The sequence below is a fragment of the Eretmochelys imbricata genome, chromosome 1 (assembly GCF_965152235.1).
Source record: "Eretmochelys imbricata isolate rEreImb1 chromosome 1, rEreImb1.hap1, whole genome shotgun sequence".
Classification (NCBI taxonomy): domain Eukaryota; kingdom Metazoa; phylum Chordata; order Testudines; family Cheloniidae; genus Eretmochelys; species Eretmochelys imbricata.
The window spans coordinates 268,399,727-268,424,561 of NC_135572.1; the positions used below are offsets into that span (position 1 = coordinate 268,399,727).

At 50.4% G+C, this 24,835-nt stretch overlaps 1 protein-coding gene across 3 annotated transcripts; it reads left to right on the forward strand.

Annotated features, from left to right (window-relative positions):
• The first annotated feature begins 260 nt into the window (after positions 1-260).
• On the forward strand, positions 261-23,334 carry L3MBTL2 (L3MBTL histone methyl-lysine binding protein 2). Of its 3 annotated transcripts, none has more exons than XM_077830553.1 (17): positions 261-380; positions 1,661-1,925; positions 2,236-2,369; positions 2,726-2,849; positions 2,960-3,039; positions 8,104-8,221; positions 9,409-9,543; positions 11,279-11,367; positions 13,809-14,040; positions 15,094-15,173; positions 16,100-16,204; positions 17,611-17,758; positions 18,464-18,546; positions 19,340-19,574; positions 20,384-20,449; positions 21,509-21,631; positions 22,368-23,334. In XM_077830553.1, exons 1-17 carry the CDS (start codon positions 360-362, stop codon positions 22,475-22,477), a joined length of 2,148 nt encoding a protein of 715 aa, XP_077686679.1. In that variant the 5' UTR covers positions 261-359; the 3' UTR covers positions 22,478-23,334. The 3 variants fall into 3 exon arrangements, with proteins under 3 accessions (XP_077686679.1, XP_077686687.1, XP_077686697.1); XM_077830561.1 differs by lacking the exon at positions 261-380 and adding an exon at positions 709-1,015; XM_077830571.1 differs by lacking the exon at positions 261-380 and adding an exon at positions 709-863.
• Positions 23,335-24,835: the final 1,501 nt, after the last annotated feature.

Genomic DNA, 24,835 nt, shown 5'->3' on the forward strand with positions numbered 1-24,835 from the left:
CCTCCTTTTCTTTTTGCAAATACAGACTAACACGGCTGCTACTCTGAAACCTGCCTCAGGGGCGGGCTGTAACCGCCCTCCCCAGCCCGTGGCCGCCTTCTGCCAAGCTATTGGGCGTTGCGAACTACAACTCCCAGAATGCCTCGCGGCGGGAGGGGACGCGTTCCCGGCTGTTCAGCAATCTCTCCGGGGATTGGCCGGGAGGAAAGGGCCAATAGGCGTTTCTGGTACATGGGGGACGGTGAAGCTAACGCCCTCATGGCTGGCGTGTGACGCCCTGTCGGGGGCGGGGCCTGGTCAGCGAAGGCACCATGTGCCTGATGGCGGCGTCCAGCTGTTAGCTGGGCCGGGCGGGAGCCATGGAGCAGGAGAGGGGCGAGGTGAGCCGAGCGGAGCCTCGGGGGCCGGACACCGGCCCTAGGAGGGGCAGAGAGATACTGCAGCCTCCGATCCTTTTGCTTGTCCCGGGACCCGGCCCCCGGACACGCTAGCTCCGGCCTCCCCCGTCTCGCCGCGGGGCTGGCTAGGCAGGCGCTGCCCTGCGGGGCTCCGGGGGCCCTGCGCTGCGGCAGGGTGGGGCTCACCCGGCGTTACAGCGGCGAGGTGCTTTGGGTGAGAAGCCGCCATTCAGAGCCTGCTCCGCCCCGGGGAGTGGCTGGGGAGCCCGCCCCGCCCCCTTTGCGGCCCCTGGCCCGAGGGACCCGGCCAGCCCGCCCGCCCGCCGCAGGGGTTGGCAGGGGTGTGGGCAGCCAGGGGGATCCTTCGCAGGGGGTCCCCTGAATTCTGTTCGTAAAAGGGCCTGGTTTGTGGTGCGGTAACGGGCCCCCACCTGCCTGCGGGTAGATCAGGCTCCTTCCGTTGAGGTAACGCAATCAGTGGTGCCCGGCTTCGGCGTGGGGTGTAGCCGCTGAGCCCCTGGACTTCTTCGCTGCCGGCTTCTGGCTCTGCCCCGTGCCCAGGGCCGTGTGAACAATCTCCTGTTTTCCTGCCACCGCCTCTGCGGGAAACTGTTCAGGTTCGATGGGAGCAGCTGGAAGCCCCCTGTTTTTTAATGGGAGTTGGATCTGCTTACGTACACCAGGACCGAGTCTGTTTCACTGTGCCCCAGCATGTGTCTGGCCGTTCTTGTTTTGAGGCGGGAGGAAGTGGGAAAGCAATATGGAGTGCAGGGATTGAAGGGTGCCTCTTGCCCTAAAAGCTTATGCTACTGCTTTAGCGCCTGGGAGCAGTAAAGGACTGGTGATCTTGAAGTCACCAGTCAGCCTCCAGTGCGACTATTGCTGATCCTACCTTGCTGTGTGCCTCTGTAAACTGATCTCTCCTTATACCTCTACTGTGGCCCTCCTCTCCATCTTTCTGCCACCCCCCACTTTCTGCACTTCTGTGACTATGAATTCTTTTTCTGTGGGAACGCTGAGTCTGATGGGTAAAACCTAAAAGAGAACTCACTGAGCGGGTGGGAGTCCTCTTCCCCTCCTCCCCCCACATCCCAAGTGAGTGGGAGACACCTGCTCTTGAGTCTGCTAGATAGAATCCTTAGCAGCCACACCAGGTTTTCCCTCCCTAAGCCTTGTGGGACAACCCTGCTGTGCTGAGGCCAGGCTTACTGCATAAGGGTATGTTGAAAATCTTGGGTCTGAAGTATTATTCTCTCCGTTAGCTGTCTCCCTTCTGCCGCAAGATGCCATCCTTGAAGCGGATGGAAGAGGAGGATGAAGATGATGACGATGACTTGGACTTATTTGGGGGTTATGATAGTTTCCGGGGTTACAACAGCAGCATGGGCAGTGACAGCAGCTCCTGCCTGGATGAGTCTAGTGATAATGATGTGGCAGATCGTGAAGCTGGGGAGCTGCCCACCTCCCCTCTTCCGCTACATCCACCCACTACAGGCCGATTGATGGAAGACAGCGGCTCCGAGCCAGGTACTATATGCTCTGCGTGCCATAAGGAGGCACAATAGCTAATTAGAAACAGATATGGACCCATTTGAAAGCAGTACAGTGCTTCAGGATATGTGTGGTGGTTTAGCTTAATACACATGCCCTGGGAGTGGAACTGCCCAGTGATTGTGTTCTATGCTCTGAGTTCTGTCAAGAGGCTCTCGGGGTTCTGCTGGGGTTAGTCAAGTTAGTTACGCTTCCTGGCACTGTAACATTGCTGGCCTGAGCTTAGCCCTTGCAGGGTTAATGCCACACCCCCAGCTCTCATTCTGAGTATCTTCCTCTCCCCCAGCTGTGTGTGAAATGTGTGGGATCGTGGGCACAAGGGAAGCTTTCTTTTCGAAGACCAAACGCTTCTGCAGCGTCTCCTGCTCCAGGAGCTACTCCTCAAACTCCAAGAAAGCCAGCATCCTGGCAAGGCTGCAGGTGAGTGACACCCACCCGGTGGCCTCTGGAATCAAAGTGGGACTCGCCTGTAGGGGGAAGTGTCAACAAGACCATGCTTGCTGGAGGCTTATTGGTACCTCCCTCCCTTCCTTGAGGGACACAAGGGCATGCTAAGGGTCCTGCTCTCTACATGGGTGGGAAAAGATGGGGAGGGCAGAACTGCATGGTATCCATGGTGATTCTGGCTCTTCATGGCCCCGTGAGTGTAGAAGAATGTCATGACCTCTCAAATCCTTCAGCCAGAGATAGGGAGGTGAGTCTGCACCTTGCCTTCAGGGATACATTATCCCTTTGCCTCTGGATCCCAACCTCATCTTCTTTTTATGCTTCCCCAGGGCAAACCGCCTACAAAGAAGGCTAAAGTTCTGCACAAGGCAGCATGGTCTGCCAAAATTGGGGCATTCCTCCATTCCCAGGGGACAGGTCAACTGGCAGATGGAACGCTGACAGGCCAAGATGGTAAGTGCAGGTGGGTGTGGAGAAGAAGGAGCTGGGCATTAGACAGGCTGTGTTCTGCATCCTCTTCAGAACAGCTGACCTTGACACTCTTCTTTTGTGTCCTCCTGCAGCCCTTGTCCTGGGCTTTGACTGGGGAAAGTACCTGCAGGACCATGGTTACAAGGCTGCCCCCGTCAGCTGCTTCAAACACGTGAGTTCTCCTTATTTTCTGTGCCTTTCTGCTTGTGTGCAGTGTGTCATGTTACCTGGGCTTATTGGCTTCCTCCTGTGTGCATGAGATGAGTGAGGAAGAGGTGTGGAAGCCACATGGTGTAGAAGAGTTGGATATCAGACTCTGTCTCTGCCTCCTGACAGGGAGGGAGTCTGAGCCTTGCTGGTCATGCCGGAATCCTGTGGAGGGAGCATGCTCCGTCCCCAGGAGGAAAATAGGCAGGGATCTTGATGTTACGCGAGATAGAAATGTCATTGAATGGCATCAGGGAGGGAGGTGGGACTCTGTCCTCCCGAGTTGTGCTGGAAGGAACCCCAAACTCTTTAGAAATAGAAACCCTGTCTGTATGTCTTCTCCCCACCACCCCCACTTGAGCTGTGGGTGGTTCTTCACACAATGTCTTTAGTTTTTCTGGTATTACTTTGTTCTTCTCACTCCACGGTGATGTCATGGACTAGAGGAAATGGCTGCGCTAGCTGCCATGCTGTCCCCTAGCACACACCACATCCAGACACCACACTACTGGCAGTGCACCAAGGCCACGGCCATCTGGATTAGCTTGCTTTGAGCGAAGCTAACAGCCACTGGTTCCCTGCTATGCCAGTCTACATCAAGACAGGGCCATTGTGGGTGGAGCTTGCCTGTTCTCTTAGCCCCGCTGATGCCAATTGTCCTCTCAATAACTATCCCCATCACGCTTGTCATTGCCTGTGTGATCCACATTCTGCGGCGTAAAACTCTAGTTGGCTGGAATCCACCTGCCCATACAAGTAGCATCACACAGCCCATTACCACGGAGCTCTGTATTCTCACAGCGAGCAACATCATCTGCTTCTGCAACCCAACTGGTTCTATCGCCAGCATGTCTTGGAGGAGACCATCTTACAAGGTTGCTGCCACAGGCCTGTGGCTGATGTGTGGTCTCTGATGCCTGTCTGGGGAGAGGAAGAGGTCTCTGGCCAGCTCAGCCTGGTTTAGTGTATAACTTGGCAACTGAGTTCAGACTGGCCGAGATGGACATCACTTGGCATGTCAGATGGTGCTGTGAGGAGATGGAGGCAGGGAAGATCTAGTATGATAAGGTTCAGAGCACCCTTCCACTCTGCCCGATTTGCTACTAACTAGCATGGAGGCACGTGCAGTGCTTTGTTGAGGGGACTCTAAGAAAAACAGTAGATCCATGGCCTACTAGCCATGTCCTACTAGCAGGACAAGGAGCTGAACTGAAGCTGCTGGTTGCATTGCCAGCTTTCAAGAACCCTGGATCCGGAGAGGACCACCAAGCTGAGTTGGCAGGACAAGGAATCAGGAGATACGGGGCCCTGTACAGCAGCAGGTATGCACCTTCTTACTGTTTTATGTACTGATTGGGGAAGGGGGGAGGCTTATTTCACAAGGGTGGGGAAAGGGTCTTCTGGATGCTGTTACTATATGTAAAAAGGGCAGTTATAACCTTGCATGAGGGTGGAAATACCCATTTTTTTTCCCCCTTCCCTTATTCTAGCAGGGGCCAGTCTCCACTCACATGCCTCTGCAGCTCTTGCCAAATCCCTCATCAGCTCAGCTGTTCTGGTTGCTCTGTCACCTCCCAGACACTCTACCTGTTTGTGCCGCTCCTTCCTTTTGCCTCATAGGCCTCCGTTCCCAGTCAAAGTGGAGACGCCTGCACAGTGCCTGGCTGAGCGACACTGTGTGGCTGGACTCAACTTGGCAGATCCTTGGGGAGATTGCAATGTAAAAAGTCTAAAAACAAGAGACTCTAATTGCAGGAAACTACTGGCTGGGCACAATGGCCACAACATTCATGTGACATTATATCCGTCTGCCCCATTTGCAGTGCAGGCTGCCGAACCAGATTGGTGCCTCTATCTACCTGCAGCCTCCCATCAGTCTGCCTTGCTGTTAAAAACCTGGAAAACACTTTGGCATATTTTACTGGCAAAGAGGTAAGCAAGCAAAATACAGCCCATGGGTTTGGGATACAGTAATAGCATGGCCTATTCCCGATTGTCTGACAGTAAAATCCTCTACATTTATCAGACACCAGCTAGTCTTGGCCCTTGGCTTTTCCCACACTTGGAACATTTTATTTGGAAAATCTCTGAGCACGTCCTCCAGTTTTGCCATCAAGTATTAGGGCAATGATAGTTTCCCTTCTCCCCCACAAAAGCTCTCACAAAGCTTGGTCCCCTCTCATCTGTGTGAACCACTACTCCAAACTTACCAGCTTTCTCTCTTACTCTTTAAAATGGCTTCTTTCCCTTGACGGGAGCCCCGTAGAGAGATGGTTTGCAGGATCCTTTATGGCCCACAATAAGGATGCTCACAAACATGCCCAGGATCTTTTTTGTCCCACAGTAAGGATGGCCCACAACATGTGCTGACAGACATGATTTGGTTGAGTTAAACTAGTTCAAGCCCCATGCGTGGACACCCATTACTTTAAAACTGGCTATCTGTAAGCCAGGGTTATATGGATTTTAGGAGTGTCAACACAGAATTGCATTGAAATAACTGAAGGTGCAATTTAAGCCAATTCAGTTAAACTGGTGCAATTTTGTGTGTAGGCCAGAGATCTAAGTCACCTTTCCTAATTCAGTTAGGATCATTCCTGGCTTTTCTTCCTCTATCCTATTAAGTAGCATCTTCACCCACCCTTAGTCCTAGAAGTGGTGTGTGAATACCAATGCTATGTCCTTGCCATCTCTAGTTCCTTCCTGCAAGATACTTTCTTCTTGGACTAGAGTTTGAAACTGAAGTGAAATTATTAATTTGATCATTATTGGATGTGCTGTTGCTTTGGCTGTTAACTCTCTCTCTCTTTATTTCAGTAACCCATTGCACCAGTATAGACCTCCCAGAGAAACCTGGGGGGAAGCTGATCAGATCCACTGTGGTGAAAAGGTTCACAGACCTTGGGGACCAGGACAAGAGCAGACAAGACCTGTTCCTGAACATGTGCCAGGGTTCTGAATTCATGTATGAGGTTCAGAAGGTGGTTAAAATGAGAGACAAGGGAAGGTTCTGCCAGGAGGACAAGAAAATGAAGCAGAACTCTTTGTGGAATGAGACGTGCAAATGGAAGAGAGAGTTCCTAAAGAAAACACCAAATAAACAGTGCTCGGGAGAAAATGGCTGCCATCTTGACGCAACATTAGGCCTCCAGGCCGACGCTACAGTGTAAATGTGGCTCCAACAAATCACCCACTGTGATCTATTGCACTGTGCTGTTATGTCTTGATCTTGCAGCTGGCCTATAGCCTTTGGTGTTTAATAAAAATCTTCCTGGATAAGAGAGCCTCTGGCTGACTTAGCTCCCCTCCTCTTCTTTAACTGTAATACTGTACTGAATTATTCCTCTGTATAGTTCCCTCCCCACACCACGTCGCTCACCCAAGTGGGAGCTATATACATGCATACAAACAAGGATGTGCTACCTCCACTCCAGTGTTGCATAACCTCTCTTAATTGCAGCAATTAGCCCATCAGAACCCCCCCAGTACCTTCTGCCATAAACTTCCACGCTGTACACGTGAAGGGCCTCCATCTGTCACCCTTACATTGACAAGTACCTGCACTGAAACCACTGGGGCTAGTACCTCTGAAAGCTGCTAACTGAGGTGGCAAAGCTGAGCCCTAAGCTCAGGCGATAATGACTATAGATCACCTCTGCCACTGAGGGAGAAACTGAAGCCCAGTGCAGCAGAGTCCTAATGCAGAAACTGAATTCCTACCATCCATTAACACTTTGAAGGTGGGTGAATAGAGAGCTTCTGTCTCATACTTCACCCCTTGCATGCACTACTAATATGAATAACAGCTTCAAATGCAGCAGCGTGCCTGGTCAGCTGCCTGTAGATTCTGCATCTTTGCTACATTGTTCACAGAAGTCATCTCCCTTAGTTTCACATATGTTATGCAGTAAACAGATGTTATAATTGCTATGCTTGTCCCTGTGCTGTCATTGGGTATCTCTGCCTTGCTCTCAGCCCCCCCCCCCCCCCCCAAAAAAAAAAAACAAACTCATCCTACCACCTTCCTGCTAAATATATAGCTAAAATGGTATCCTCTGGGTGGGTGTGGTTAGGAGGTGGTTTTGTTAGCCATGGTAAAAATGGCTAGGCACTTAGAATCACAGTGGGGGTGGAGACACCATTCATGTCAATATTTTATTATGGGAATAATTCTCCCTCCCTCTGGTCCATTCTTAAGCTCTAGAATTTTTCCATATTGTGGCATCATGTGCTTTGGGTGGTCTTCCTGTGTACGTGTTCAGGTACCTGCTATGCTGCTCCCCTGGGACTGGTGTCACCATGGGCCAGTGCTCCTCTGATTTACTTGTGGGAGAAGAAGGGCCACATGAGTTCTGTTGATAGCTCCGAAACAATTTGGAAATTGTAATCAAGTCCTTCAGTGATTTCTGGCACATTGGCCACCTTGCTCACGCACCCCATAACACTGTACTGCCATGCAACTGGAATAGCAACTGTGATAGTAGCCCCTACTGTGGTCTTTGTGACCTCAAACTGGTGTCCAGCTGCCTGGTAATTGTCTGGGGCAGCCAGCTTCCATGGAGCAATTGCCTCTTTTTTCTCATGGTGATTAGCACTCTTATCCTAATGGACTGGCACTGCAGGGTCACAGCTCACCAGCAGTATGGAAAACTCTTCTTTCTCATTCTGAAATTACGCAGTCCCTGCTGCTTGGCCCAGAGCCAGAGAACAACTTGGTGTCATCAGTCTTGTTACGATCTGGGCGCTAAAGCCATCTTTAGATTTCAAAGCCTGAACAGTTCAGAGCTTACTGTGTCAGGCTGTGTGAAGACTTACGAAGGCAATTGTGCCTCATTATGCTCAGTTCATGTTGTCATAGTTTCTCTTTACAGCCCTAAGGGCCAGAAAGAACTGGTTTAAATGAAAGCATACATTGTGAAGCACAGCTCTGTGAGCAAGAGGCAGATTGTGTCTGCAAAATATATGCAGGCTGGATCATAATTACCATTCTCTTCTCTCCTCTCCCGTCATCTCTGCCCCAATCTTGCAGGTGCCGCTGTTCGAGCAGTGGGAGGACGTGATGAAAGGGATGAAGGTGGAGGTGTTGAATAGCGATGCTGTGCTCCCCAGCCGGGTGTACTGGATCGCCTCTGTCATCCAGATTGCAGGTAGGTCTCTTGAGAGGCTTATCAGTAACCGACAGGGACTGGCGATAATTGAGGGATGTTTATCAGATCTGAATCTATCTGGCCTGGCCATATGACGCTTTAATGGGGCTACGGGAGCCATCCAGGCAGTGAGTGCCGCACCCTCTGCCCTGCCCACAGCCAGCCCCGTCTCCAGCCAGCCCTGCACCCCCGTGCCCTGCCTGCAGCCAGCCCCTACCTCCAGTCAGCCCCTGCCCTGTCTCCAGCCAGCCCCACGCCTCCTGCCAACCCCGCACCCTCCTGTCTCCAGCCAGCTCCGCATCCCCTGCCCTGCCCGCAGCCAGCCCTGCACCCCCTGCCTCTAGCTAGCCCTGCCCCACGCCCCTGTCTGCAGCTGGCCCCACATCCAGTGCTGCCCTGCAGTTCCCAGGGCAGTAACCCTGCACACCTGCTTCAATGAGGGGGGCAGGGAGCAGCTGGGACCCACACATGTGCACACCCTAGGGTGACCAGACAGCAAGTGTGAAAAATCAGGACAGGGGGTGGGGGGTAATAGGAGCCTATATAAGAAAAAGACCCCAAAATCGGGACTGTCCCTATAAAATCGGGACATCTGGTCACTCTAGCACACCCCCAGGGAGTGGCCGGGACCCACACATGTGAAATGGAGCTCATTTCTAGTTCAGGCCCATCTTTTTAAAAAAGAACTTTAGGCAGGATTACCATACATCCGTATTTTCCCGGACAGGTCAGGTTTTTTGGTTCTTAAATGGCCGTCCAGGAGGAATTTTTAAATTTTAAAAATTCCTCCCGGGAAAATACGGACGTATGGTAACCCTGTTGGTACAAAAAATACATACTGGGGCACATCCCTTAAATCAGAACTTTTTATGGGGAACTGGTTGTTAAGATTTTGGCAGCTCATCACTGCATCCAAGGGTCTTTGAAAGGGGGAAATGCCAGGAGGGAGAAGAGTTGTTTAGGAGCAATAGATGGAACCTAAACAAGGTAAACCGGCAGGTCTCGTGGGAGGACTTTGTGTTGCTGAGCTCCATTCGTCTTCCAAGGGAAGGGGTGGAAGGTCCTTTCACTTGAGTCACTTGAAGCTAATTTTCTTGGAGCACTAGAGAATGTATTGTAGGGAACAAAGTAATCAGAGCAGAGAAAAGATTTAATGCATCTCTTCCCTCTCTTGTTGTCTCCGGCAGGATACAGAGCACTGTTGCGGTACGAAGGCTTTGAGAATGACTCCAGCCATGACTTCTGGTGCAACCTGGGCACAGTGGACATTCACCCCATTGGCTGGTGTGCCATCAACAGCAAAATCCTGGTACCCCCACAGAGTGAGTGCCTGTCGGGTGTCATGCTGTGAGAGGAGATGCCAGTGTTTAATTCCACATGTAGCAGTCTTGGTTTCTCTCCTAGCTTCGTCTCACAGTGTCATGTTCGTAATGATTGGGAATGCAGATCCGCTGCTGTCTTCTGTTATAAAGTGTCCATTTCTCTTGGTCCTCAGAAAGCAGCTTCTTGCATTGCTCTCTCTCTGCAACTCCCTCTGGTTGACTAGGAGTGGTGCTGGAGGGTGATGGGAGGAATTGTGTCTATCCATCCTCAACTGGAAGGATCACGAAGGGTGCTGGTAAAAGAGCAGAATTCTGGCATGTGGGGGTGTTCTTTAAATGCTGTTTACATAGGTTGAAATTGACATGTCTTGACTTACACATCTTACTCAGTTGCTTTCCATTTCCACAGCCTATCCCAGCCTTCTCCCTAGGCCCATATTACCTTGGAACAATTTACCAAGGCTCAGGGTGGCTTCTCCATCCCTGATCATCTTTAAATCAAGACTGGATGTTTTTCTAAACTATCTCCTTTAGGAATTATTTTGGGGAAGTTCTATGGCCTGTCTTATACATGAGGTCAGATTAGAGCAGAGGTTCTCAGCCAGGGGTACGCATACCCCTGGGGATACACAGAGGTCTTCCAGAGGGGTACATCAACTCATCTAGATATTTGCCTGTTTTACAACAGGCTACATAAAAAGCACTAGCAAAGTCAGTACAAACTAAAATTTCATACAGACAATCACTTTTTTATAATGCTCTATAGACTGTACACTGAAATGTAAGTACAATATTTATATTCCAGTTCATTTATTTTATAATTATATGGTAATTTGTCAGTACTAGTGTGGCTGTGACACTTTTGTATTTTTATGTCCGATTTTGTAAGCAAGACTTTAAGTGAGGTGAAACTTGGGGTACATGAGAAAAATCAGACTCCTGAAAAGGGGTAGTCTGGAAAGGTTGAGAACCACTGGACTAAAGGATCATAATGGTCTCTTCTTGGCTTTGGAATCTATACCACCTCATGTCCCAATTTAGGCCCTGCTCTGGCAGTCATATCAGCATGGGCAGCCTCTTGCTCCCAAATGGAGCCCCTTTGAAATTAGTGGGGCCCTGCATGGGTGCACAGGTCCATGTGTGTCAATCCAATTGCAGGATTGGGATCTTAGCTTGTAAGTTTTCCAAGGCACAGATCATGTCTTCTAGCTCAGTATCCCACCTCCAACAGACCCTTGGTTTGAAGGGATTTCCTTTTATCCATTTTAAATTTGGTGCCTTTTAATTTTCATGAAGTGCCCCTTCATCCTTGTGTTAGGGGCTGACTTACCTCCTCTGTACCAGCCATTATTTTAAATAGCACTCTGCTGCCATTTTGTTCTATATTTGTACACCTAACACAATGGGATCCTGATCTGTAACTGGGGCTCCTTGGTGCAAAGATAACGGAAAGAATATTAATGAATTTTCTTCTACTTTCTGTGCCAAATGGTGGCAAAGCTCTGTGAGCTTATCAGAAACCTGACATTCTGCTCGTATATAGCTGCAGTGTGGCTGTGAGTGTGTGAGAGTGAAAGACTAGTGATCATTGGTGTATCTGAATGGGAAGAACATCTTGAATTTAGACCGGCAATTCCTGGAAAGGAGGAAGAGGTCAAATGCATTGTTAACTTTGTGTCCTCATGAAGGTGCAATGGGCAAGGAACATGAGCTGTTGTTCTCTGTTTCTGTACAGCCATCCACGCCAAGTACACAGACTGGAGGGGGTACCTCATGAAAAGGCTGGTGGGAGCAAGGACCATCCCTGTGGATTTCCACATCAAGGTAAAGGGGAAGGACAAGGGAAAGGTTCTACCATCCATCCAGTTCACAGATGGAGACACACTACTGTGGGGGGAGTCTCCCTCTCTTGGTTCAAGCTCTGTTTACCTCTCCTGTTGCTCATTGGTACTGGGAGGGAGAACCAGCATAGTGCAGGGTGGGGGAGGGCATTTTCCTTTAAGGGCTGCCTGACACACCTGGAAAGTAGGACAGAATGCTCCTTTGGCAATGTGGGTTCCTTTGACCCAGTCAGCCTGACTGCTTCTCTTTCAGGGCTTAAAAGGATGTTCTTAAACAGTTGAGGCCCAAAATATTGGTGAGGGTTTTGTTTTCCTTTGTGCGTACGCACACAAGTAAATCCTGCTGTTTAATGTGAATTGTTTTATTTCAGTGAATGAGCTGTTTGTTTTGAATAGAAACATTCTTCTTAACTTTTGGAAGCCCGGCAACATGCTGGGGAATGAGAGAAAAACAAAACTGACGAGACTAGCGTCCCTGGCTCTCCTGAAATGCACACAGTCAGTAGCACTGCGTGTGAAAACTCATTAAGATCTTGACAGGCAGGTTTTTTTTAATAATCGGAAGGAGTGTTAGTAGATGTGACTCCAGTCAGAGTCGAGCGAGAAGGCAGGCTCCCCCTGCTGGCACGTTTTGAAAAGTTTCTTTCTAAATTTCTGATGGGGAAAATAATACCATGAAATGGCTGGCAGAAAAAGACCTTGACGGGATTCACTTATCTGCAGGATCCAGGGTAGTCAGGGACATTGAACTGGAGACACTGAACTAGAGTCTCCCATGGTTTGAGGCAATTACAATGAAGCTGTTTGTTCATGGGATAATCTGTCAGACCCACTGAGCCGTGGTGGAGACAAGCTCTTGGGAGAGTTGGCAGTGAAGTGCTAAAGAGAGACTGGAATGTTACCATGTCCAAGGCTTTCCCAGACACAAATACACTTACTCCTCATGGCCAAGTCTGGAGAAAACCTTCTACAAGGCACATGTGGGGTTGTGTCCCCACAGAGATGTTGCTAATGTGCGTTTTGCCACATGGCATTAGATCTCACTGCACTCTGAGACCCTGGGCTCTGATAGACCAAGGTGACAGGTACTTTACAGATGCCTTTGAACGTTCTCAAGGATAGGTTGGGTTGGGCCTGATCAAAATTTGGGAGTCCCCCCCAAGGAAAAGTGAGGGTGATGCGGGTGACTTAGCACAGAGTCTCTTAGTCAGTCTGTACAAGTGCTCCAGGATAGTGGTGGGGTTGGAGGGTGTTGCTGGAGGTTCAGTCTTTCTAAGAAGTGTGAAACAAAGGGCCTGATCCCACTCCCCTTTTGAGTCAACTGAGAGACTCCAATAAGTTTGTGACCAGAGGTAGCTATGGAAGACCTTATGGCCACTTTCACCAGAAGTGAGGTGTGAGCCCCATGCACTGGCCCAGTTTGAGCTGGAGGCGTTACATTCTACCAAACTATAATTGTAACAGGGATTTCACTAGGACTGGTTATTCAGCCCTTCTTATCCCCAGTTGTGCAGTGGCACGGTTGTTACCCGGGGTTCTTTCAACCCAAAGCTCTTGGTAACTTTTACTCTGTGCAAGGTGGTGTCAGGAAATATATCAGGGGAGACACGGCCGTCCAGCCGATAGATGGCTGGCACAAACAGGACAACACCAGAGTGCTTTCACTTAAAGCTAAACTTTACTTAGTCTCAAGCACTTATACACATGTCTGCAACAGGTTAGTAAAACACCCCCAACCTTTGATAATTACCAAAGCTGAGTGTGGCTCTCGAGTGGCACAACGGCAGCCCGTCTGCTAGTGGGGAACACAAAATTCATCCAGAGGGAGAGTCCAGTCCTGAAGAGTCCCCCTACCTCAAATTTTTTCCCCTTATTTATACATTAGTAATAGAATGACATGTCCCTTAAAGCAAACTTTTAAGTAAGCAGTTTCAATGGTCAAACGAGAGGTTCCTTCTGATTATCGATGAACCAGGTGTGGGTTTTTCCAGAGTTTGCAGCCTTGAGGCCCCAATAGACATTCCTGGAGCACATCCTGCTCTTCTAAGATGCATGTATCAGCAACTTCAACACAATTCTTATCAGGAAGGATGCGGGGTCAAGCTGCCCTTTCTGTGGCACCCGAAAAAAACCCCTCCCCTCCTGCCTTGGTTGAACGGAGACTGCTGAATGGCCAATTTACAGCCTGCTGACTTGGCTGCTTTTAGCAGAAAGCCATAGTGGTTTTAGGCACTTTACTGCTTTGCCAAAGTCTCCCTGTACACGGTCTTAGAATGGCTGTTGTGTCCCTCCCTCGAGGTATCTGTTCCTCCCAGCGCTGACGTGCAGCCAAGTGATCAGTGTGCATGTGGAGAGAGTCGTGTTGTGTGAAGCGTTTGGGGACGAAGGGATCTGAGAGATCCTGTTTGTTTGTTGTCCTCGCAGATGGCGGAAAACATGAAGTACCCATTCCGTCAGGGCATGCGGGTGGAGGTAGTGGACAAGACCCATGTGTCTCGGACGCGCATGGCAGTAGTGGACACAGTGATTGGTGGCCGGCTGAGGCTCCTCTATGAGGATGGGGATAGCGATGATGACTTCTGGTGCCATATGTGGAGCACTCTGATCCACCCAGTGGGCTGGTCACGTAGGGTGGGTCACAACATCAAGAAGACAGGTACAAATCCATGTGGCCTTTCCCGGAACTCTCCCAGCCTGCTGTCGATTGGTTGGTCCCAGAGAGACACTGACACAAGATTAGAGTTGACCCTAGTCCTGGGTTTTCATGGAATGGTTCTGATTCTGACAAGGCCATCCCGTATCTTGCAAGCTGGGCCAGCTGTGGTAATCACATCACCTGCTTCTAGCATAGCAGACCAGTGGTTCTGTCTGGCCATGTAACCTACCCTCTGGTATCCATTATGAGATGTTGCAAAGGCCGAACAACGCAGTATAACGCACCTGGCCAATTAAACTCTGCTGCATGTCAGTGGTACAAGTGTGATTTCTTATTCGACTCCCCAAGAGGCAGTCAGTTTCTCCCCCCTGAAATGTGAGTACACTGTACCTTTATGTTAGCCTGCATAGTTACAGATGTTATTAATGGCTATACATTTATTGAGCCTTATGTGACAAAGCTTGCTGGCCCCTTTAAGAGCATGTGACATTAGGTCATCTCTTTCTGGGGCTTGGCCCTTGAAGGAGAGGAATTTGTGGGCAATATAGTTCCCCAGGGGAGTCCAGGGACCAAGAGGCATCATATGTCCTTGGACTACTCTTCCCATCAGTTCCTAGAATTCTTCTCATTATTATTAAGAGGCAGCCTAGCAGCACCCACTCCTAAAGGGGCTAGCATGCTTTGTTATGCTTTAAAAAAGAAATCCAGGTTCAGCATAGGTGTCCTTCCCTTTCTTCTGCTGAGCCCCCAGAGCACATCTCTGCCTGGTTTCCATATATTGTGTATAGAAGTTTATATCTGTGATAAATCTACCATCCTTTGAGTTCAAGGGACCCTTTATTCCCATAATACAGGACATGGTAATACAAAGGGACTGATCCTTTTTCCCTTTGTAATTTTGAACATCCCCTTCCAGCCCCCTCTGACTAGCTGGTGCCTTCCTGTTTCTTATCGCTGCTGACCTCCAATCAGATGGTGACTTAGCAGGACTCCCCCTCTGTCACAGTAGATGTCTCATTTCTGCTTCTCTTCCTTGTTTCCCTCCCCTGGCAGAAGAAAAGCGCAGTGACATGGCAAACCATCCCACCTTCCGGAAGATCTACTGTGACGCTGTCCCCTACCTCTTCAAGAAGGTAGGAGAGCTCAGCCCTCGCGCCTTGAGACTGCCATGGCAAAGAAGGGATGAGGGGGGAAGCTTTGCCAGGAGACGGTAGGACCCATCCCGCACTTCAGCACAGCTCTTTGGACTCTAACCCATGTAGATGCTGAGCTCTCTTCTCCCTTGCAACAGCGGAGGAGTATCTAGCCCACAGAACTCCGCATAGTGGGCTTGTTCGGGGCTGGTATGAGGGGGTTCACTTGCCCTGAGGCTTTGCGTGCTGTGGGGGCTTGGAGCTGGAATGGGGGATGTTTGAGGATGGGGTGGGGGATGTGGTCAGGAGCAGGAGAGGATGTTTGCTCATTCAAGGTCAGGGTGGAGGGACTCAAGGATGCAGACAGGACTAGTGGCTTGGGTGAGGAGTAGCTGAGAGGCTCGATTGGGGAGAGGGCTTGCGCAGGGGTCGCCGGGGAGGTGTTCCTGTACTTAGATCGGGTGGTGGATGCACAGTAGTCTTCAGCCAAGGGTGGAAGGGGATGCTGACATGAGATTGGGCTGGACTGAGGGAGGTCAGGTAAGAGGCCTGTGTGCTACAGAGGCTGGGCTGGAAGGAAGGGCTTGCTCCATGGGAGGCTGGGAGGCTTGTTGGCTCTCGGTGGGGGATGGCATTGGCATGGCTGGCTCTTCTGATTGATTTATTGATTGATTTATGGGAGTTTCTCTTTGTTCCATTGGGGTTAGTTTGCCTCTGGTTTTGAATCACATTAGCGCCCCCCTCCCCCTCCAATCGTGTTTCAGTCATTTGGTTTTCTGCTTCAGGGCAACCTTTCCTTTCCCTTCCCTTCCCCTTCTTCCACCCTGCTGTGCCCCGCCATGTCTTTGAATCCCCTTTGCACTCAGAGACGGGCCATGGTCCTGACGGTGACGCCCAGTTTGTCTTTTCCCTGCGGTCTGTTTCAGGTGCGGGCTGTTTACGCTGAGGGTGGCTGGTTCGAGGAAGGCATGAAATTGGAAGCTATTGACCCCCTGAATCTGGGCAACATCTGCGTGGCTACTGTGTGCAAGGTAACCTGGGCTGATAGGGGACAGAGTCGAAGCCTATGACATCTGAGCCTCTGCTCAGCATCCTTAGAGAGCAGGACGAGGTAGGGGGCCTGTCGGGGGCTTGTGAGAGAGGAGGCAGGGCTCTTGTTTTGGGAGGGCTCTGAGGGAGTGAGGCAGCAGGGAAGGAGGTTGGGGTGCTTGTTCAGGGGCCAGCAAGCTGCCCGCAGCTTCAGCAGCTGGGGCACTCAAGGCTGCGGTCAGTTTACAGATGTGTATATGCTGCCTGAGGACAGGTGTGCTTGCCTGCAGCAGGTTGAGTTCCTTGTCAATGCAGCACATGTGCTATGCTCTTCTCCCACATCCTCTGCCCCTGGATAATCGGAAGGGAGGATCTGCTTTCCCAGAAGACCTCAGCAGCTCCTGGAGGGTGTCAGCGCGGCATACAGAGCGTGGCTTTGAGGAATAAAGGGATGCAGGGAGTGTTAGGGGAAGCGCTGTGTGTGTTCATACATTCTGCATGGCCTGGCTTCCCAGTCTTGCTTTCTCTCCCCTCACTGCTCGCTCCCTGTGAAGCGCCTTGCATCACTTGGCAGGGTGCTGGGCGATAGGATCCCAGGGAGCCTTTTCCTTCTCTAGACTCTAGTCCACTTTGCATAACTTGAGAGGCAGCATCACCGTGGGCTTCCAGTTCTCTCCCAGAAAATCATCGGCTCCCCGTACAACCCGAAGGGGGGGACTTGAAGCAAAAGGTTGACGAGATTACAGGAGGGCTCTTTATTTGTCCAGAAAATGTTCCCCTGAAGCCGTGTCTGGCGCGATCCATTTTGAGGGATTGGAACTGGTGGGAACGAATAGGCGACTTTGTTAGCCCTGGCATCATGTGCGCCTGCTATATTTGATAGGCTAAGCAGGGTCAGGCCTGGTTGGTGATTGGATGGGGACTCCCAAGGCACAGCGGGGAGTGGTGGTGGTGAGTCAGTGGGTTGTGCTGTTCCCTCTTGGGTCAGTAGTGAACCAGTGACCCAGCACTGCCTCGAGGGGGCTCTGTGCTGCTGGAGGCACTGTCCTTTGAGATGGAAAACTGAGCTCCTGACTATTTAAGTTTATGGCACTTTTCCCAAGAGTATTGACATCAGCCCTGTGTGCCTGTCAAATTCCATTCCAGGTCACTGGGTCCTGTTGACTAAAACTCCTGCTGCAGTTTCAGCTGGAGAAGCTACCACTCCCCCATCTGTGATACAACATTGGAGTGTATTGCTGTGCATTGTTTAGCACCTACCATGCTCCACCCCAGAGGTGGCTGCATTTCACGAGTGGGGGCATGATCCTCTGATAGACAAACCATAGAGGTCTTGGGGATCTTTCAGAATGAAAGGCTTTAGAGCAAGCTAAGCTGCTCCTCTCATGCTCTCCCCCTGTGTTGTCAGGTCCTGCTGGACGGTTATCTCATGATTGGCATTGATGGGGCAGCATCTGCAGATGGCTCTGATTGGTTCTGTTACCATGCTTCCTCACATGCCATCTTCCCTGTCAACTTCTGCCAGAAGAACAACATCGACCTGACCCCTCCAAAAGGTGAGACTCTGAAACCTCCCACCCTGAACTGTAAGGTCACTGGGCTACACGTCTCCTAGGGGCACATGATGACACAACTGTGGCTCAGACTGACCAAAATTGTGGGGCCCAGGCCTGCTTGCTTCTTTTTGAAGAGTCAAGGTTGGTGAGGTTGCAACAGCTGATCCATTCAAACTGGCCTTACTCCCACGCCTTGCTCCAAAGAGTGTTTGGTATTTGATGGGTCCTAATCTGAAATAAAATGGAAGTGTGGTCTGAATTTGCCTTCTCTGTCACTGCCAGCGGATTCTAGACCTCCTGGGTTGTCTGATCCAGAAAATGGGGGTCTCCTCCTGCTTTCAACACTGCCCTTGACATTCCTGGTGGCAGGAGAGTGATCATGCCTAGTAAAGTGTTTAAAGTCCATTTCCTCCTGCATGTGGTTATTGACAGGGGCTGTTCAATTTCTGCTGAGTCCCTGTTGGATACGTTTGTCCACGTCTCAAACCTATTGCACCACTTGATGCTGTTCCCAATCTGTGCTCAGCAAAGGAGTCCCGGACTGCTGTGCAGTGGCAGAGCAATGCAGTTCCTCTTATCTTCCTTTGAGCTGCATCCTGGAAGTGCCAGGAGGCTAGTTGTGGAGCCTTGTGAGCTGCTGCTTCTTCCTTGCACTCTCTCTCTTTCTCCCGGCTCTTATGCTCTGTGACCTTTCTACTTTTGCAGGGTATGATGCAAAGAATTTCAGTTGGGCAAGTTACCTGGAAAAGACCAAATCCAAAGCTGTGCCAGTGCGGCTCTTCAACATGGTGAGTACCGGCTGGGAGGGGGGCAAGGCAGACACACCAGCTTGGACCCAGCATGCAGGGAGGACCAAACACACCATGGGAGTTTCTGAGCTGGGCTGTTCTTTGCTAGCGGCTGAAACTATTTGGGAATGCCTGGGAGGTTTCACTGCTGTCAGAGGATGTGTCCTGAGTTCTTTCCTGTAGGCTGCATGAGTAAAGCACTTGGTGGCTGGTGATGAAGGGGTGCTGTCTTTCTCTGAATTTCATAATGGAATGGGCTTTTGATTAGGGCAACTTGCATTTCTTTAAAGCCCACACTCCAAGTCCACACTTGGATCTCCAAGCTCGTCGCAGATTGTCCATACAGGGATCAATCTCCGCACTGAAATGCAGCCCTCTCTGGGAGGGGGAGGCAGGAGTCATTCCACACCAGCAAAATGGCATGATGGTGTCATGGGATAATGCCACACCTGTCTCACTTCCTCGGTCCCCATGCCTATGCTGGCTCACTGGGCTCAGTCAGACGTCCTTTGAACCCTGCAAAGCTAAACCCTGGTTTAGCATCTGGCCTCTCTGTGGTCAGGCTGAGCTTTGCTGCGGAACGGCGGGGCTTGTGGGCTTTGGGCCTGTTTATATGGGGGTAGCTGAAGTCCCCCGTAGGTATCACGATATGGACTTTGGTGAGAGAAACCAAAGAGGCATCATTGTGCTCTGTCTCCTTTTCTTGAGCTACAGGCATAACCACACTGGTGTATTTGCATTAGGACTTGGGATTGGCCTGGATGTAACTGGGTTGGGTTTTTCCTCTTCCCAGGACTGTCCAAACCATGGCTTCAAGGCGGGCATGAAGCTGGAAGCAGTGGATTTGATGGAGCCCCGACTCATCTGCGTGGCCACCGTAAAGCGTGTGGTCCACCGCCTCCTCAGCATCCACTTTGATGGCTGGGACAGCGAGTATGACCAGTGGGTGGACTGTGAGTCACCAGATATCTATGCTGTAGGCTGGTGTGAGCTGACGGGTTACCAGCTGCAGCCACCAGTGGCCCCAGGTTGGTGAACGCTGATTGGTTCCTCTGCCCCGATTGTGGTGATGCTGAATTTGGTGGCAGGTTTCTGACCCACTGCTTTGCATGTCCTGCTCCTCTGTGACTTGTGGGGAAGAGAAACCATCTCCCTAGTCCCACATGGACTCCATGCACCCCTCACGCCCTCTCTCAGCCTGGCTCACTCGCTGACCAGAGGAACCAGATCTGCGTGGTGAGGAGAGAAGACTGGCAGTTTGAGGTAGATTTTAGTCTCTCCTGTCTTCTGTCCCATCAATCAATGGGGGATTGCTCCTGCTGAAATAGGGCATCACACGAGCACTTCCATGCCCCCCTCTAGCTGTACTCTCCTTTCCTTCAAGTACAGCCTTACCCCACCCAATCTTGAAGCAGGTGCAGCTCTGCCCCCCTTCCCTTTCCCAGGCCCTGTGATGTTCTGATGCCCTCAGTCTCTAGGATAAGGGTGAACCTCACACGAGTGTCACTCCTCTCTTCAACTAGTAGGGGCTGCCACTGCTACACTTCAGATCCCTTCCTTCCATCCCAGAATTGCTAGCCTCATCCCTGCCCTACCCCATCTTCCCTGGTGTACCACTGCGCCCCCAGCTATGCCCAGCCTGTCATGCTCACCCTCACATCCATACACCTAGCAGCACCACTATACCCAGCTCTTCCCTCTGCTTTTGTGGCAGGCTGGCTCAGGGAGAGGGAGTGGGCTGGTGGATGTGGGTCTTGTATCTGCCTTGTAACATGGCATCCCAGTTATCTGCTGGTGATGGAGCTCAGCTTTCATTTTCCTCTTGCCTTGGTGACAGAGCCCACGACGCCAGTGAAGATCAAAGAGGTGCCGAAGAAGAAGAAGAAACCCTATGGAAAGAAAAGTGAGTGATAGTTTGATTAGCCCTGCCTCCACATCACCCTTCTTTTCCCCCATTGGCTAGAAACTGTTAAAAAAACCCTCTCAGGTGTGACTAACCGCAGGCAGGAGAGGGGCCTTTTCTGACTCTGGGTACACTTGGTCCAGTGTGTGTTTATAGCTTCATTATTCCTCTTTGCATCTCGTCATGCTGCTCTTGCTGAGGAGAGACATGGGCACTGTTTGGGGGGAGGCTGCTAGGCTGTGTCGGTTGGCTGCAATCTAGACTAGGACTGCCTGCCTCTGAGAACGCTTCCAGGTGACTGACACGTTCATCGGCAACGTGCAGCTTCCCCGTTGTCCGTGGATATGATGGAGAGCCTGGCCTGGGTAGCTGGAATCAGTCCATGATGTGAGCTTCTAACAGTTAGTGTTAGGGGATGATGAGAATGGTTATGGTGATGGTCAAGAAGCTAATGGGCTCAGACCATGTTGTTGCTGTGTGTGTGTGTGAGAGAGACAGAGAACCTAAAATCCACAACCCCACTGTGCTAGGTGCTGTACAAACATAGTAAATGACATTTCCTGTCCCACAGAGCTTATGGTCTAAAAAGCCATAATGCCCTAACTAACAAAATTATACAGACACCAAATACAGGGTCACCCTGCCAGTTTTTCAGGATCTAGGCCCTGAGGATTAAGCAAAGCACTTAACTGAGCTCAGTGGGCCTACTCAGGTACTTATGTGCTGTGCTGAACCACAGCCTTAATGTGTAAGAACTGGCAGCTTGATATTTAGGATGATGGGAAGAGAGGTGGTTATAGCCATCTTCCACTGCCTCTCTTTGGAGTGTGGGGAGTTAACCCCTGCAGAGGCTGCCCACCACTTCAGAGCGAGATGCCACCAGCAACTTGGGAGCGTGTCCAATTGAGAGAAATATTGTGACCTTGCAGCAGATCAGAATGTGTTTTGCTGTTCAAGTGTGCTTAGCCCTGCCCCGTGAAGCTTCTGCCCTGGGAGGTTGAACGCAGTGTTTAGTAAAAGGACAGATTTCCCCAACACTCTTTATTCTTCTTTGTTAAGGGAAAAAGATGTCTGCCAAAACCCGGTCCCTCAAGCAGGCAGCCAAGAAACCAGCTGGCCCAAAAGCAAAACGAGAAGCAAAAGCTGCAAGCAAGGCCTTACAGGAGCCAGCACCTGATGAGAGTAAGGAGAGGGAGTCACTCCAGCCTGCAGCCCCTCTCCTACATGCTGGGTGCCATTAGCAATCCTGTGGCCTGCTCCCCTTCCTAGCAGGCGTGGCATGGGGTCCCTATAGCCTGGGCTGGGGAGACAGCACAGCCAAGACTTAACTGTCTCTTCCTCGGAAAAGGTTCTGGGGGTTTGCATAACGCCATGGCAGTGAAAGCCGAGGGTTCGCGCAGCCCCAGCATACACAGAGCTGCCTCTAAACAAAGGAATTGACTGCTGCCTAATGCAGTGAGCAGCTGTATGTGAGATACGCCTCGCTGCTGAGTCCCGCATCAGCAGGTCCCAGTGGGGATGCGTTTCTGACTGTGTGAGTGAGTGAGAATTTCTCCACAGAGAAAGGTCCTAGAATGACACAGCTGCTTCTGGAGGCTGACTTGCCCTGTTTAGTCCCAGAACAGGTATAGCACCCACAGCATAGGCTTCCCCTGACCTGGAGGGATGAGAGGGAGGTCACTCTGTGTTCTGCTCCCTTCTTGGTCTCTGCTGAGGCTGCCAGGAAGAGGGGCCAGTTGGGCTGGTATTTGTATGTGATGTGGGCACCTGCTCGTTGGGAAATGGGACTGATAGGACCCCCAAAGCATTTGTCACTGGGTGTCCATATGAACAGAGTGGGCCCCATGGAGCTGTTGACACCAACTGTTAATGAAGCTTTCTGGGTGGACTGATTTATCCTCTTTCTGTCTCTCAATAGTTATCACTGTGCAAGTAAAAGAGGAAACTATCGACCCGTCAGCAGTGGAATTCGCAGCCCCAGAGCTTCCCATTCTGATAAGCAGCATAAAGCAGGAGGTAGAGGACTAATCCCTGATCCCTCAGGTGGGATCTCCTGGCCTTGAGCAAGGATGTGCACTGCACTCTGGGGAAGCCCCAAGTAAAGCTGTGCAGGAGACAAGAAGGGGTGTCGTTCCTTTGGGTTGGGCACTCGCAAAATGTCACAAAACTCCCCTTTATCCTCGCAAAAGAACAGTCCCCAGTGTCTGCAAGCTCCATTTTGGGTTTTTTTTTAAACCCCAGGTCACAGCTTCCAGAAAAGGCACCAAACTTTGAAAGCAATATGGCTCATACTTAGCTGATGGGCTGCAGTCTGAGGGTGGATTCCTGAGTCTGGGAAATCCTATTAGCCCACAGACATGACTCTTTCTGAGCTCTGTAGGAAGCTGCTGCTGCAGTGTGGAGAATGACAGCATTTCAGGCTGGTGTCTGGAGCCTGCGATCTGTGATCTGAGAAGCATTGAAATTGCAGAACCACAACCACTGTATGCGGTCTCAGGGAGAGCAAGTAAGTCAGGAACATGGCTGCTGTCGCTAGGGGAACAACCAGGATGTGCTCATCCCTCTCTCTCATCCTCTCTGTGACACGGACCTGGAACCTAAGAGGGCTCTAGAGAGCAGCTGGGAAATGGAGGAGGTAGAAAACAAGTTACAGGAGGGAATTTCTCTCTTGATTTTACTCATAAATTAATTTTTTCACCTGCTGTGAGATGAGCTAAATCTTATCCAGCCCAGACAAAGACAGTAGGGTATTTATGTTGGCTCTTTCCCCGCTCCAGGATGCACAATGCTGCTGGATTATTATTATTTTTTTATAATCCCAGAGTAAATTCCACCAATGAAATGTACCATAATGCTCTGTAAATAAAATGTAATAGAAGGTCAAAGACTCATCTGTTGGATTCAGAAACGACAAAATGCCTGCTCTGATCAAGAGGTGAGAGGGGAAGTCTGAACACGAAAGCAGTAAGGAGGGTGTGGTTGTGGTGGTTGTATTCTAGCCCTCATGTACCCACCTCTGCTTGTTTGTAAGATCTGCAAAGAGCATGTGCCAGCTGCTAGCAACATGGCACAGTCGGGGAGGCTCCTTGTCAGCCGCTGTGGTAGAATTGCTTTCTAGGTCTCTGAAAGGGTCCCCTAAGTCAAGTCCTCAATCATGGCAACGTGAAGGATGCGTATGTACACCCAGCAAATGGAGCCGCCAGCTAGGATGGAGTGTGTGCAGGGGAGGTGAACTTTGCCTGGCACCAGTTGGCACAGAACTGTTTGTTCCTGTGGCGTTAGCCTCTCCCCTTCCCACGCTGAGCTCTGACTTTCATACAAGTCGATGGTCAGGTGTGCAGTAATAGATGTTCTAGCTCCTTTGTCCAGTGAATTTTTTTCAAGGGGCTCTGGCTCTTTCCTTAAGCTGCCAACTAACTTTCAACCCCCATATTTATATAACTGCTTTCCTGGAAATTGTTCCTAATTTGAATAAAATACTTTTCATGTAAAAAAAATTCTGCATTTCCCCGTGGAAACCCAAACACAGCAGCACTGGGCTAGTGCGTAAGAATGGGCCGGTGAAGGACAATTTCACTTTTGTTTGACCATCTAGTTTGATGAGTGAAATGCAAAAGGCAGAAACTCTGTCGGCGGTGATTAACATGCTACCTTTTAAACAGTCTTTTGTTTTTAATCCTCTGAAGGTGTCAGTGATACAGGTAAGTACTGTGTTTGCTCTCATGTCATTTAAGTATATGATACAGGAGAATAAGATAGTGGAGAATACTGTTTCAACATGATTTTCACTTCCACTTAGGGTCCTTGGATGCTGTTGAATCATCTCTAAGGTTCCCTTTTCTGCTCTGGGGGCAGGGCATTTTGGAGTGTTTTGCTGTTCCTTGTGCCCTCACAAGCTGGTTGTCTGCTACAGGAAGCAATGGTTGGAATGGCAGGACCCCGCATCCTGACTTAGGCCCTGCCTACACTAGAAAGAAAGGTTGTGACTGAAAGACATTTTCAAAACATGACCTATTTCCCAAGTTGAGACAGGGCCTTTAGTGCAAGAAAAGGGTTTTGAATCCCCCCTCCCACCATTGGAAAGGGTGCCAGGCATGGCAGATGTATTTTATTGGTCATGCTGCATTCAGGCACCAGCCTCTCATACTGTAATGGACAAATATGCTGGATTGAGCACTGCTTGTTGGAGCTGCAGAGGTGTTAAACTCCAGCCCCAGGGGAAGTGTATTATTGAGGTTTGTTTTTCCTCTGAACTGGAATATTAGCTGTGAGCAAAGGGGCTGGAGCAGGCCCTCTGGGATAACACACCTGCCATTTCTCCTCACAGCAATTCAGAGAGCCCATGCAGCATGTGATACTGAAGGGACATGACTCTTTGAAGTGCTG

Coding starts and splice junctions, on each gene's coding strand:
- L3MBTL2 (XM_077830553.1), top strand. CDS start 360: ATGGAGCAGGAGAGGGGCGAG. Junction 2,370..2,725: donor GCATCCTGGCAAGGCTGCAG/GTGAGTGACACC, acceptor ATGCTTCCCCAG/GGCAAACCGCCTACAAAGAA. Junction 19,575..20,383: donor GCAGCCACCAGTGGCCCCAG/GTTGGTGAACGC, acceptor CCTTGGTGACAG/AGCCCACGACGCCAGTGAAG.